This window comes from Ochotona curzoniae, unplaced genomic scaffold, assembly GCF_017591425.1.
Source record: "Ochotona curzoniae isolate NIBS_2020 unplaced genomic scaffold, NIBS_Ocur_1.0 contig_1302, whole genome shotgun sequence".
Taxonomy (NCBI): domain Eukaryota; kingdom Metazoa; phylum Chordata; class Mammalia; order Lagomorpha; family Ochotonidae; genus Ochotona; species Ochotona curzoniae.
This window is the reverse complement of record NW_024465035.1, coordinates 4,275,549-4,290,750: the sequence shown is the minus strand read 5'-3', so window position 1 is coordinate 4,290,750 and position 15,202 is coordinate 4,275,549. Positions and strand designations below refer to the sequence as shown.

Here is a 15,202-nt window from a genome sequence, read left to right as displayed (position 1 = left end):
TCAGATTAGTCCTCCACTTTCATATTGAAAAATATTGAGTTTGAGGTCAGCGAGGCGGATTTCGGCCACTTGAGGAGGGTGCAAGTGCTCAAGCTGCTGCTTGCTGACTGTGGGTTAGCCGGCTGCGGCACCGCCTGGGCCGCCTGCACCACCTGGGCCACCCGCACCGCCTGGGCTGCCCGCACCGCCCTGGGCAGCAGCACGCGGAGCACAGGAAGCCGGGGCTGAGCTGCTGAAGGACAGGTCATTCAGCAAGGGCTGCGATCCGCTGAGGATGAGTGAGAGCTTCCTAAACACGAACCCTCTGAGGTAGAGATGGGGCCCAGCGCTGCTGGGACGCAGGGTTGCAGGGCCACCGGGCGTGAGGCAGGAAGAGGCCATGGCGTGTCCTCGGCCCACTGCGCTCAGGACCCCTCAGTGCTGGGCAGCTCCAGTGTGCCTCCTGGGCTCTCGGCAGGGAAGCTCATTTCTTTAAACAACGAACTGGCAAACCACTCCAGCTTAACCAACCACGAGTCCAACACAACTTTGTACAAAATATTCTTGAGTTTTGTTTCGAATTGCGCTTCAAGTGTTTCCCTTCTCCTGGGGACGCTGGCACGAGGCTGCTGTACGTTTCCCTTCTCGGGACGCTGGCACGAGGCTGCTGTACGTTTCCCTTCTCGGGGACACTGGCACGAGGCTGCCATGCCAGCTGCTAGCGCCGACCCTGCTGGAGGGAGCCCTGAGCGGAATGGGCCGTTCTGACGCTCAGCGTGTCCCCACCTGCCGAGTGTCGCGAAGGAGCCTTCCCAGCCAGCAGCGATGGCTCCGCTTCCTTGATCTCCATGGCCCGTTTGTACAGCTCAGCAGCTTTCTCAAAGTCCCCTTCTTCATAGCTTTGAAAGGGGAACAGCTTGGATGACACCACGACCCCTAACAACTCCCAGTGCCTCCGGGACAGAGTGCAGACTACGGCTCGCTGTCCCCACTCCCCCTGCGCTCAAGGGACAGAACCTGTCTGTACGGCATCACACTGCAGTGTCACACACCATGATGGTGGCAAGTGACAAATCTAATGCCCCCTTCCCCATGCGCTGGGCCAGGCCCCTCTGCAGTCACACCATGCAATGCTCCCTCACCTCTCAGCTCCCTTACCACCCTGGAATCAGCCTGGCAGAACAGCAGCAAGCAAGCACACCAAACCACCCCTTCCCTCCAGGAAACGCGGGCCCAGCACGAAGGATTTTGTGACATGAATCCAAGATCCTTTTTAACGCATTAGGCTGCAACAGGCAAGGGCAGAAACTCCTACCTCAGCACAGCCAAGTTCTTCAGTGTTTCTGCGACTCGGGGATGCCTCCGACCCAAGCTATCCTCGTAGATCTTTAACGCTCTTTCATACAGTGGCAAAGCTTCGTTGTGTCTTTTCTAAGAAAAGGAAATATTCACTTACACACAGTGTCTAAAACTACTGGAATATTCTGTACTAAGCTGACTGACCTACACTGGCAAGCACAGTTAGAACGTGAGTAGCCTCCTAAAAGATGAATAAACAAACATGAATAAACACATTAATTTATGAATAATCAAAATGAGAAGCAACATAATATAAAGCCAGACAGCTGCGTTGTGGGTCTCGCCTGGCAACTATTTGAAATAAGCACAAATCTGTTGGTGTGAGCTCAATGGGCACCACGCACCTCTCAGTTCATGAGTTGGCAAATGCCACAAACGTAAACAGGAGAGAGAGATGGAGGAGTCTGGGATTTCAAACAATTAAGTCTATCTTCTGGACGCCCACAAAGGGACAGGGCCGTTTTACAACTCTTAACTCGGGTACTGGCTCAAATATTCAAGGAGGCATTACTAGGTAATCACTTTAAACCCGATGTATTTGTACTGTGCCAAATCAACGCAGGTTTATAATTTATACCTTAAAATCCCTCACGTGCAGAGTAAGCTGCGGGTACTCACCATCTGGCTGTGAAGGACTGCTAAATTCACCAAGGCGGTGGCCACACTAGGGTGCTTTGGCCCGAAGGATTTCTGTCGAATTTCAACAGCCAATTCATACAAAGGCACAGCTTTGTCAAGTTTTCCCTAAAAAAACAAAAGCCAAAAGTAGAATCTAACAGAAATATAAGGTATTCAGCTTTGATAAGAGCTTTTCAAATAAATAAAATTTCATATTAAATAATTCTGAAGAAAAACATCTCAGAAGCATTTTCTCCAGGACAGATGGACAAGCCGATAACTAAAAACCTACTGTAACATGTAGGTGAGGTGACACTGAATCTACAAACATTCTTTGATATCAGAATGCTGATATATGCATTTGTATTTGCAATGTATTTTTTTTAAAGATTTATTTTATTTTTATTGGAAAGGCGGATATACAGAGAGGAGAGACAGAGAGGAAGATCTTCTGTCCGATGATTCACTCCCCAAGTGAGTGCAATGGCCCATGCTATGCCAATCCGAAGCCAGGAGCCTCTTCCGGGTCTCCCACGCCGGTGCAGGTTCCCAAAGCTTTGGGCCGTCCTCGACTGCTTTCCCGGGCCACAGGCAGGGAGCTGGATGGGAAGAGGGGCCGCCGGGATTAGAACCGGCGCCCATATGGGATCCCGGGCGTGCAAGGTGAGGACCTTAACCACTGCACCAGGCCCTGCAATGTATTTTTAACACAACCAAACCAGTAACCTCCTTAAGGTAATGATTTTAAATGTTCTACTCAGCTATTTGTTAAAACTTGCATCATTACAATCTGCATCTAAAAGGATCTGTGTTGGGAGACACTTTGGGCAGTGAGTGTGGCTCGGCAGGTTTATTACAGCGCCGCGTGAGCGTGGCTCACCTACCATTCTCTTATACAGGACGGCGAGGTGCTTCACAGTGTAGGCCAGGCTAGGGTGGTCGGGCGCCAGCGCCCGCCTGCGGATGCCCAGCGCCCTCTCGTACAGCTCCTCCGCTTTCTCGTACTGCTGCTTCTCATTGCACAGGGCCGCCAGGTTGTTCAGGGATTGGGCACAGTCGGGGTGCTCGGGCCCCAGAACTCGCTCCCGCATCTCTAAGGACCGCTTCAGAAACTGCTCAGCTGTTCTTGGAACAAAACCCCACACCAGTTTAAACAACTGTTCCCTGGAGGTTAGATTCCAAGGTTTAGCTAGGTAGAAAATGGTTAAAATGAAGAATTCAGGCTCGCAGTCCGCTGCCCCCACCCCGCCCAGGCCTTCCTGCTGCTCGCAGGGAGAACACAGGACCACAGCTTCCCTTCTCCACTTCTCCTAAGGGACAAATTCCTGTTTTCCAAAACAAGCTTTTTAAATGTTAAGCATTATTAAACGTAAGCCAATAGACAACTTGGTCTCTATTCTTTTCCCTTTAGAGTTAGTACTGATTTTCAATAAAAGCATATTTTGTGAGGTAAGCATATGTCATCTTTTCTGACACCTGACATTTCAAATGTTGTACTTCCGTGACATGCTGATTAGGAAAGCGCTGGAGGCCACAGGTGCAGCTGCTCGCTCTGCTCTCCCACCGCGGGATGACAAAGCAGGAATAGCTCTGCCAGACGCCGGCTCGGTGGCCTTGACTTGGCAGCCTCTGGCACCACGGGTCAATATTTTTATCTTTACTTTAAATGACCTAGATAAACACTGTTGATAATTTGGATCTTACATGTCCTAGTCAAATGATAAGACTGGCAACCATCTACACTCCTTCATCTTCACTAACGCCAGGTGTCGTCCCAAGTACAATACCTACAGACTTGTTCTTCACAAGCAGAAACCATAGTAGGGAGGTTACAAAATAACTTTTTAGTTCAGAGCAATATAAAGGAAATTTAAAAAATTCTACGATCCATCATGCATGAGATTTACCCCCTCCCTGCTTTTTTTCTTTTACAACTTTTCCTGCTTTGGGCTTGATGGAAACAGACCAGTGTTGGATCAGTAGACACTAATCTCGCTGTGCCAGCACGTACTCACTCGAGGTTATTCTGAAGATAATAGAGAACACCCAGCTCGTTGAGGGTCCGAGCATTGTCCGGGGTGTCCTTTCCTAGCGTGAGCTCTTCCAGCTGCAGGGCCCGCCTGCGCAGAAGGGCGAATCCATACTGCAGCAAACACAAGAAGGGAACATCTGAGTAGGTGCCATCCTTGACCCTCAAACACTACACTGCGGTTCCCAAAATCCCTTTCTTCTTGGGCTGGTGCAATGACTCAGCGGCTAAATTTTTGCCTTGCATGTGGCAGAATCCCACATGGACATCAGTTCGTGTCCCAGCTTCTCCACTTCCCATCCAGCTCCCTGCTTGTGGCCTGGGAAAGTAGTAGAGGACAGCTCAAAGTCTTGGGACCATGCACCTGTGTGGGAGACCCAGAGGAAACTCCTGGCTTCAGGTCAGCTCAGCTCTGGCCTTTGCAGCCACTTGGGGAGTGAACCAGCAAACTGAAGATCTTTCTCTTTGTCTTGCCTTCTCTCTGTAAATTTGATCTGCCTTTCCAATAAAAACATATTGATAAAAAAATCCTTTCTCCTTTAATTGTAGATGACAAGAGTCACAATGAATTTTTATTAATACAAATACTGCTAAATAGCATGACTTTCTACAATTTGTTAAAAACTATTTCATTCTGAGGTAGTTCAGCAAAGTTTGTCTCCACAATGCTTCAAAGTGGATTAGGACAAACTGAACTTGTTGTAATACTATTCACAGAGGTGTTATAGATAAAACCCGGTGAAGCGGAGCTTTCCTGGAAGTCACTTCAGAATCTGAAGCTCCCAGCCCAGGAGGGTTAGACAGTCAGGAGGCTCACACGTGCTCTTTCTCCCCTGGTCGGAGCCTGGGCAGGAGCTGGTGCCGAAGGACAGTGGCTTAAGCCACCGCCTGTGACGCCAGCATCCCGTAGCAGATGCCATCTGTGGCATGAACCAGTGGCTGGAAGATCTGTGTATCTCTTGCACTCTACCTTTTAAATAAGTAAATAAATCTTAAAAACAAGCCAAACCAGAAAGGAAGCTCATTACCAAGTTGCCTTTTCTCCTTGTAGCTTTCTGCCGGATTTTAAAGGACTTTTTCCTAAAATGCTCAGCTTGTTCATACCTTATATAAAAAAGCAAGATACAGTAAGTCAAACAATGTTGTAAAAGTAATACTTATACAGCATAAACCTATTCGTACAGCATCAGCCTGCAAGTGGCAGTCACATATAATTTAAAAACTAATCAAAATCTTTACCAAAAATCTGGAAAAAAAATCACAACGAATTAAATATCAGCTACTTGGAAGATTACTCTGATTTAATTTATTCTCAGTCTCCACAGGGCTACCTACCTAAATGGGAATCCACAATTTTAGCTTATTTTTATAGCATTTTTTCAGTATGATTTTGGCTAAATACAAACATGAAATTCATACAAAACTGGTGCAAAACAAGAAATTAAGAGGAATGTTCTAATATGTATCACCAGCAGTCACAGAGCCAAAGAAATACTTTCTCACAGAGGAAGAGACGCTATGGGTGGGTGCTGGCAGCGAGAGGCGCTCACAGCCACGACCAGCGCACCGCTCCCGGGAGCAGCCACACAGCGGCGCAGGCTTCCAGCAGCTGCATCACAGAAGCCGGTAGGCCGCACCAGCCATCAAAATGGAAACACATGTGGCTCAGTTCCCAGGCAACCTTGTCCCCAAAACAGCCCTGGGACGAAGGTTATCTGGAACCTGTGCTGACACGGCACGTGATGCGACAGACAGCCAGTGAGTGAGCAAGCCAGACCTGCAGACTCCAAGGTCCACACTGTACCCTGTAGGCGTCTTTAGAAAGGAATCTTGCAGTCCCAATTGTTTTCTTCTGCCCTACTAAGACTGCAACCAAGAAGCACTTTTTGCTGAACTTGATGCACAGAACAGGCAAAGTATACAGCCATAAAAGCAAGCTTAGCACATGAGGCCATTAAAAACTCTAACCCCTCAAAAGCCAGAGGGCTTCATCTCCATCTTACTTATTTTGTTTCTGGTACAAAGTGGCAAGGGCCTCAAGTTCACGAGCGGTGTGAGGATGGTCTGGACCATAGGCATTTTCGGAGATTTCCAGGGCCTGTTTGTATAGCTGCTCTGCGTTGTCAAACTTCTTCCACTGCGCGTAGACACTGGCTAGTTGGTGGAGGGACTGGGCTACTCTCGGATGATCCGGATCTAAAGCTGTTTCTCGAATTTCCAGAGACCTCTGCAGAGGCACCACAGCCTGAGGGGTGAAGTTTTTGTGAAAGGCCGATTAAAACAAGCAGGAAATGCAAAATGAAGGGAAGCAGGGTTGGCTGGGGCACGGGCTGGCATCCACCCACCTGACTGAGAAGGCCTAGGTCCTTCAGAAACAGCCCCAGGGTTTCATAAAGGTCAGCCAAGCAAACCACGTTCTCCTCGCCGTCACAGCTCTTCTCGTACTGCTTCAAGGAGTCAAAGTACTCGGTCGCCATCGCGCTTTTGTCTTTGCCAACAAACTGCCAGTAACTCAGCAACTCCGCAAAGTGGCCTCTGTTTCAAGACAGGACCGGAATGTGACGATGAGCTAACTTTATGTGCTCTACACAATGAGAACGGCAGCATTCACATCAAGTCGCTGACAGTTCAGCACAAAGCGAACCGGAGCTGCCGGGGATCCGAGTTCCAACACCGGCTGGCTGTGTCTCCTCAGCAGGCGTCACTTCTCATACCTTGCCCTGTTCCGGGACACCAGGTGACACGGAAGCAGAGGCCGGCGCACAGCACACCCTCCTTGGCACTGGCTGCTGTTGGCACAGGCAGTGCGTCTGAGCCCTTCTGGGCATCCTACAGCACACTAAGCTAAACGCTGCCGAAATCCATGTCTCTGGGGAAAGATGTCGCAGGGCAAGTTTCTTACCTCTTATACAGATTCTGAGACACGAAGAGATTGAGCAGGCAATCATGTAACTGCTGCTTGTTCCCCTGCTGCTGAAAAAGCCAGGGGAGCTCGTCGGCGCTTCTCCAAGTGACGCTGTTCTGACTGCAGGGGGACAAGGGAGCACGCGACATCAGACAGGAGCCGCAGGACCCCGCACACACCGCGTGTGCACCTCTGACGCTCTGCAGCGAAGCCGGGTCAACATCCCAACCTTCACCAACTCAACTATGAAAATCAATTCCATAATATTTAGGACCATTAACTAAATACACTTCAAAGGTATTTTTCGACAAATGGAAATAGTAAACAAAAGCCTTCAATGGACACAAGTACATTGACAAGACATGCACAAAAGTTTTAAATTATTGGGTTGAAATAAAAATGATTTGGCATCAGTGAAGTGCAAACCTTTAGCATACAAGGCTTACAAAACCATCTTTTCTTCTTTTGACATGAACAGAACTGGAAGAGGGTTTACTCCTCGTAGCAAGGAAGAGTCATACATTGGGTGTGAGCCAAGCAGAGAGCAGGGGACGGGAGCGTGCGCTGTGGCCGTCACCGCAGGCCCTTGCCATCACCTGAGCTGCGAGCTGAAGTAGTGGATCAGCTTCTGCCGGTAGGCGGAGACGAGCGCCGGCCCCTCCAGGTACTCCTGCCTCACGGTCTCCCAAGCCTGGGGGAAAGAGACGAGCTCTGTTCCTGACGTCACTGTGCGAGACTGAACTGAAGGAAGAGCTGGCAGTCGGAAGGAGTGCAGGGTGACGGAGGAGGCAGGAGAACAGTGTGTTAGGCAGTAAATAGTACTAGAATGACAGTAATAAGACATCTTAGGGAGTAGTATTAAGAAATAGTTCAATAATAAATGAATGTTTAGCAATAAAGAAAATAAAGTTAGGTTAATGGCAAAAATATGTAAGTTAAAAGATAACATTAGGTGGTTAAAGAGATTAAGGTCAAGGGATAGCATTAAATAAGTAGCTAGTAATAATACAGTGTAGGTGTTAAGAGACGGTAATTGGCAGAGGGTTGGAGAAGTAATGGTAATTAGAACATAGGCTAAATGAGCTTAGAATGATGCAGATTGATCGATTGTTCAGCTGACTGTTAAGTCTGGCTTCTGTGATGAGAGCTTTGCTTGCTACAAGGGGAACCAAGGTGAAGCTATGCAGGCCTTGGGCAGGCCTCGGACACACCAGGCCTGTTTCAGTCCCTAGAACCGAGGCACCCATTTCCCCAAAGTGGGCCGCCACATGCCCTAAACAGAACCGACCAGAGGAGACTTGAAAGGTTCCTAGCCATCAGGTTGTCATGGCGATAGAGACTGACCCTTCGTGGGCACAGATAAGAGATGGACCACCAGAGCGGTCCCAGGTCACAGAAACTGACCAATTACAATCTTGCCAATGCCTGTTTGTGAATCAACGGCCCATCCCTGCAACTGCAGCCAAAGCCTATCATAAGCTCTGTGGAGTGCCGGGTCGGGGTCCTTGTCCAACTCCACTGCGCTCGAGGAGACTCGCACCCCAGCGCGCTAGCAATCAAGTTCCTTTGCTTCTGCATGACTGCGAATGGAACTCCTCTGTCCAAGGCGGTGGGACAAATTCCAGACCCAACAACTGCCAATCTACTGCCAATCTGTAAAAAGGCAGTTATCCCTCCAGTTTCCTAGCTGTATGACAGAAAAAGCAGGATATTTTAGAATTCAGAATATATTTATGTAATAAACTAAACTGCTTATTAAAGGTCAGATGGCCCAGAAGCTGAAGGAGCAAGGAGAGAGAGGGGCTGACTGCTCGAGCGCCCAGGCTCTCGGTGCATCATGCAGCTGCGGGTCAAGGACACAGTTAAACCATTCTCTTCCACAAAGAAACGATTTCTTCCAATTAAAACCTATCATAAGAACACTCAACACGAGACCCAGGTCTTCATACATCTATAAGCAGAAGTAGCTAGAGGCATGGTGTTGTACAGCACAGCCCGAGAACTCACTTCTCTGGTAGAAGCCACTGACTCCAGAGATGAGCCCAAGCTCAGCCACACGTTACCCGAAGCGTTACAAGTCAACACACACACACACACACCCCCCCATAGTTTCAGGTTTCAACACTGTCTTCTAACTGAAGCATCTTAACTATAATAATATATAACACAAATGACTGTGTTCATATTTCTTAAGCACAATATCTGATTAGAAGATGTTTAAACCATTTACCTGCAGGTTCTGAAACCTGAGCAAGCCGCAGCCGTAAGTGAGCAAGCGCATCTTGTGCAGACTGTGGACGAGGGAGGCGAGCAGGGCCCTGGGGAGCTGCGGGTACAGCTCCAGGAGCTCTGACTCACTCACGCCGTTGTGACTCACACTGACGAGGCAGAGAATCTGGGGAGAAGCCAAGCAGGGCGCCATGAGCACACCGCCCACCCGGAACTCACAATCAACCTCCAGCGCTCCAAACGTACTTGTAGTTTAATACACCAAGAAACAGGTTCTGACAATAAAACACTGTCAAAAGGTATTAATCAAGGATAGGATAATGTGTATATATATATATACATAAAACTTTGCTCACCATATACCATGTCAAAAAATTAAGCCCCAGGGGCTCAGCTCGATAGCGTAGTGGTTAAAGTCCTCACCTTGAATGCACCGGGATCCCATATGGGCACTGGTTCTAATCCCGGCAGCACCGCTTCCCATCCAGCCCAGGAAAGCAGTCAAGGACAACCCAAAGCCTTGGGACCCTGCACCTGCATGGGAGACCTGGCTCCTGGCCTTCGGACTGGCTCAGCTCCAGCCGTTGTGGTCACTTGGGGAGTGAATCAACAGACAGAAGACCTTCCTCTCTCCCTCTCCTCCTTTCTGTATATATCTGACTTTGCAATAAAAATAAATCTTTTTTTAAAAAAATTAAGCCCCATAAAATGTATTACTAGCACTCCTTGCCAGAACTCTACTTCCGCGGAGACAGTGGGGAAAAGAAGTCCTAGGACACCCGGATCTCCTCTGAAAGTCATTTCTAAGACAGTGACCTCACAGAACAAAGAAAACGCTGTTGTTGAGGCGCTGCAGACAACAGGAAACCGCCGATCAGAGCTCGACAGGCTGGGGCTGCCGTGGGACAGACAGCAGCCCAGGACCTGCCGGGCCTCTGCCGGGCCTAGGTGTTCACGCCACAGGCTGCGGATGGAAGGGCCGTCAGCGCCCCTGTCCCCCCGCCCAGAAAGGCAGAAGGGACTAGAACTTCCAGCACCAGGACCCCTCGGGAAAGGGTGGCCAGTGGAATGTGCGAGCACGCACCCGGAGAAGCACCAACCGGATCCAAGCCGCAGAGTCCAGCAAAAAGCAAAAATGGATCAACAACAAAGTTTCAAATGTCAAAGCTGAATACATAACTAAAAGTGTTACTTTAATTATAAAGTACTTGGAAGCTAATCTTAACCATAGATACACTTGAACTTTATGGAGAAAAAGAGAAAATAGTGCTGGAAGCCTTCGAGGTACTTGTGGAGCCCGTTCTAAAACTGTTTTTGGAAAATGAACCAGAACAGCTGTAAAAAACCATCACCGGGCCTTTTCAAAGCAGCTGCCAAAGCTTTACGTTCTAACAAGCAGGGCAGTGAGGTAGAGCAAAGACCAAGCGAGAGAGGAGCCTGCTGCTCATCGGGCAGTGCTGCCCAGTGGCACAAAAGATGCCCCATTCAGCAGCAAGAACCGGCAGCCGTAGGACAAGATTCAAATTGGCAGAATGCTTCCTTATACAATGGGCAAAAATTAATTCAAAGTCTACAGTCTGTTGAAGGACATTCACACAGAAATATTTATAATTTTAAGACATTAAAAATGGATAATCATTGTTTTATTAATGTAAAATTCTGAGTTTAAAATGAACTTAAAAAGGAAGACATTTGTATTTGCAAACTGCAACAAGCATTTGTATTCAATATGCACATCTAATGACTAGCGCCCACTTCGCAAGGACAGTCCGGTTAGGACAGGCTGCGAAGTGGGAGGGAGTGGGCGGCACAGCGGTGTGCTTGCCCTGGGCCACCTGCAGCCGTACAGGAGTGCCCAGCGCAAGTCCCGGCAGGAAGGAGGCAGCCCTTGGCCACCTACACGGAATGCCTGGACTGAGCTCCTGGCTCCTGGCCGCGGGGGTCGGCATCTGGTGAGTTCACCAGCAGGAGGAAGACCTCTCTGCTTCTCAACGAAAATTAAAGTGAATTAAATGCTTTTTAGTGGGTGAAGGAACAGAACCTGCAATCCATACAGGAGCGAAGGACAGCCAATATGCAGGAGAAGCTGATAAAGCTCCTTGGTCATCATGAAAACGCAGACTGAACGCGGCTACGCACGGGCAGAGAGCGGAGCACTGTTGCTGCAGCTCACACAGATGCCAACGGGCGCACCAAGCCTCACCTGCTGACTACGTTACCTGCGTCATCAGCTCCTGGCCTCCGTCGGCCGCCACCGACTCGCGGACGGAGCGCAGGACGAGTCTGTACAGTGACGCGGTGTCTTGGCACTGGAGACACTGATGCAGGGTGGTGTCCAGGTGGCCTGCCTCCCTAGCACTGCTGGGACCGAGAAGACACGGAGTTTCTTGCAAACTGCCAACACTGCTGACAACTTTCAGGCGAGTGAATATAACATCCCATCTACTTTACTTCTGCAACTGATCATACGAATTCAATAAAACATGATCCGGGACGAAGCTCGAGCCGCTGTGTCTGCATTAGCATACGATTTGATTCAATTCAATGAATGCACATGCCGAGTGTCAGCACGGACCGCATATTCCGCAAGACAGGACTGTCTCAGCCACGGCCCTCCTCCTCCAGGAGCAAGCCGACAGCCAGAGGCAGGAGAAAAGCAGCTGGCTTAGTTAGCCATGCAAATTTTTTTTAAAAAAAATTATTTTTATTATTTTTTTTATTGGAAAGGCGGATATACAGAGAGGAGAGACAGAGAGGAAGATCTTCCATCCGATGATTCACTCCCCAAGTGAGCGCAACGGCCGATGCTATGCCGATCCGAAGCCAGGAGCCTCTTCCGGGTCTCCCACGCGGGTGCAGGGTCCCAAAGCTTTGGGTGGTCCTCGACTGCTTTCCCGGGCCACAGGCAGGGAGCTGGAAGGGAAGCGGGGCTGCCGGGGATAGAACCGGCGCCCATATGGGATCCCGGGCGTGCAAGGTGAGGACCTTAACCACTGCGCCACCGCGCCGGGCCCAGCCATGCAAATTAAAGATGTGCAGCGCCGGCACTTCAGAGACACAGAGTAAGATTCTTTTTAAGTTATCAAAATATTTGCCAGCAGGTTCTTTTCTTTTTCTTTAACAAAGATGTGTTAAAAAAAAAAAAAAAAGAAGAAGAAGCTAAATAATGGTCCATAGTCCCCCACAAGACTTGGAATAAATATTATGCAGTAGAAAACAACATCCTCTCGAACCACACCAGCTGACTCACGCTGAGGCCAGGCGCATCACCACGTCTCTAACAGTGAAAACACCAGGGACAATTTAGTTTTAAAAGATTTTTTTGAGTCCAGCGCAGTAGCCTAGCAGCTAAAGTCCTCACCTTGTACACGCCGGGATCCCATATGGGTACCAGTTCTAATCCCGGCAGCCCTGCTTCCCTTCCAGCTCCCTGCTTGTGGCCTGCGATAAAGCAGTGGAGGACGGCCCAGAGCTCTGGGACCCTGTGGGAGACCCGGAAGAGGCTCCTGGCTCCTGACTTCAGATCAGCTGAACCTCCAGCTATTCTGGCCACTTGGGGAGCGGATCACTGGATGAAAGATCTTCCTCTCTGTATATCTGACTTGGCAATAGAAGCAATTTTTTTAAAGATTTTTTTTTTAACATTCAAATTTGACGCTCAAGAGAAGAATGTGCAATTAAGAGACAAGAACATTAGATTCCGCGTCTGGAGTAAGAGCTGTTGAGCTGAATACTGCCACAGCGCGCCTTTGCTCCTCCGGCTGGGAGCAGATCCCGCAGTTACACCGAAGGTATAAACACAGTGAGACTCCAAACGCTTTCTACTGACATGCCCTAGTGCAGGGCACTGACGGAGAGCGAACACGTAACAACTGCCTTACAATGGAAAGATCATCAGGACTTGTGCAAGAGCCCAGAAAGCCCCCCTTGCATCCCTAGCTGCCCATGTTCAGACATCTGAACACCTCTTGGGGGTCAGTGTCTCCCCGTGCCCCACGTGAGGCTCAAGAGGTCCTCCGGCACCCCCTTCAGGGAGAGCACGTGAGGAGCACGAGACAAATCAAGCTCTGACAACCCACGGCCTACGATCTTGCCATCTCACGGGATGTTAGTTACCACTATCAGGACAGACTCCGAGGGGCCCGGCAGGCTGTTAGAATGATCCGTTCTCGGCGTCATGCAGTGGGGAAGTGTCGTGCAAACACAAAGCATGCGGTACTTACCGCGCAACCATTTTGCCGAAAAGCGTGACATAAAGGGCATTGCAGGTTGCAGCCGAACGACAGTGTCGTTCCAGCTTCTTCTCCTGTACCAGTTTACCCAAAACGAAAAAACACAAACATGCAAGACCCACTGTGGAATCACTACGGAGCCACCAACCAACATTGCAGATGCCCGCTGACCTACTGGCGCCGCCCTGTGGAGGGGCAGGTCCACAGCCGCGGCAGCCTGCCTGAACACACCTGCAAGATGCCACAGCGTGACTGCTACGCCCCAAAGCGCTTATTGCTGCTTCTGCAGGTGGTGTTTATTTACAAAGGACGCTAACTGCACACAGCAGGACTCCTGTGTTGAGCTGTAAGCCTCATACAAGATATTTTATAGGAAGCTGAAAGAAAATGAAAGAATTCAAACAACCTTACCTGCTCTTTATCCAACTGAATGTCTGCAGAGCGGCACTCTGCAATTATAATAGATTTTGCATCTTTTGAATTTAAAGGATCAAGATGAAGTGTAGGCCACAGCCTTTAATGGAAAGAAACGAAATGAAATGTTAACAATATATTAAGAATTGTAACCTTACCCACCAGTTAAAAGCCATCACGAGAATAACCTTTAATAACCGCCTTTATAAAATGAGTAAAAACTAGTGTGCCAACTATACTAAATCTTTTTTCGCCCTAATGCAAATTATTTTCAGGAATGAATCACAATCGAGTGCAAACAGCACATGCATACTACAGTTGAGGCAAACAGCTCTATCTTGTTTTCCACACCATAAATAACCCTAACCAGCAACAGTACAGGCGAAGAGACCAGGCCCCGAGTACTCCCAAGTCAGAGCACTACGACACACTCCTGCACACGGCAGTGAGCACGGCTTCCTGGGGTCGGTGGAAAACCCTCACTTTGTAAATGTGTAAAGCGCAAATGTACACATCAGCTTCTCTACATGAAGTCACATGCATATTACCATTTCTCAGGAGGAATGATTAGAAAATGTTTAAAAGACCAGTGTGGTGGGGGAGGGCAAAAACACGTTGCGAGACCCCACCCCTCAGAACTGGAGCACCGTCTTTGGGGGGACTGCTAAGGGCACCGCCTGCTCAGTAACAGGTGTCTGTTCTCTGCCCAGCCAGCTCCCCACTGTCCTCGCCTACAAATCCAAGGGCCCACTAGACTTGGTCACTTGCAGGTATGAACAGCACCTCAAATTACTGACGTACAAAAACTCAATTCACCTTCCCCCGTAAATCTCCCTGGGCTGTGGGTTTCTCACCTTCAGCTCAGGGAATCACAATTTACGTCACTTCCTAAGATGAAACTCAGGAGTCGCCCCAACTTGCTCCTTTCCCGGCACATCCCAGAGCTGACCTCCCATCAGATCCTAAAGATTCTAGCTCTTTCTGGAGCGGGTCCTCCCTCACCTTTCCATCCTCACTGCCACTTACACAAAAAACACTAAAGTGTATCAAAGCCTTTCCTGTTTGGCACTCCACTAGCTCCACACGATCGGAATGCCCTGGCGCCCACCTCGTACCTCCAGGCTGCAGGGCAGGTTTCCACGTTCACAGACACGATGACCCTCACGTTCACCGGCAGAGGATCCAGCAGCCACTTCATGTGCTTTTCAACTTGCTTAAAAAAGACACAAAAGCAGTTAATCTATTAGTCAAAGTCTTCAAAACCACCCAACAATAGCTACCCAGGCAAAATGAAATTCTCATTGTACTGATTATTGCTAAGGCTAAACATCTCATTTTTGACTGATTTATCTTGCTTTTTTTTTTTTTTTTGCTGTAAGGCTTTATTTTCAAATTTGAATCCTGGACGCTTCAAGCAATGTGAAGGCCCTAACATTA

General features: G+C 48.9%; 1 protein-coding gene across 1 annotated transcript in view; it reads right to left on the bottom strand.

Annotated features, from left to right (window-relative positions):
* Window positions 1-404: 404 nt before the first annotated feature.
* NPHP3 (nephrocystin 3) overlaps window positions 405-15,202 on the bottom strand; it is a 32,016-nt gene continuing 17,218 nt past the window's right edge. The window contains exons 13-27 of the mRNA XM_040962817.1: window positions 14,881-14,978; window positions 13,763-13,865; window positions 13,343-13,425; window positions 11,339-11,477; window positions 9,121-9,285; window positions 7,487-7,581; window positions 6,888-7,010; window positions 6,331-6,520; window positions 5,989-6,230; window positions 5,014-5,089; window positions 3,972-4,099; window positions 2,841-3,081; window positions 1,957-2,082; window positions 1,295-1,410; window positions 405-878 (exon numbers count right to left, since the gene is read on the bottom strand). Of these exons, the coding sequence (XP_040818751.1) occupies window positions 698-878; window positions 1,295-1,410; window positions 1,957-2,082; window positions 2,841-3,081; window positions 3,972-4,099; window positions 5,014-5,089; window positions 5,989-6,230; window positions 6,331-6,520; window positions 6,888-7,010; window positions 7,487-7,581; window positions 9,121-9,285; window positions 11,339-11,477; window positions 13,343-13,425; window positions 13,763-13,865; window positions 14,881-14,978 (2,106 nt within the window). The 3' untranslated portion in view covers window positions 405-697. The remainder of the gene's footprint in view (window positions 879-1,294; window positions 1,411-1,956; window positions 2,083-2,840; window positions 3,082-3,971; window positions 4,100-5,013; window positions 5,090-5,988; window positions 6,231-6,330; window positions 6,521-6,887; window positions 7,011-7,486; window positions 7,582-9,120; window positions 9,286-11,338; window positions 11,478-13,342; window positions 13,426-13,762; window positions 13,866-14,880; window positions 14,979-15,202) is intronic.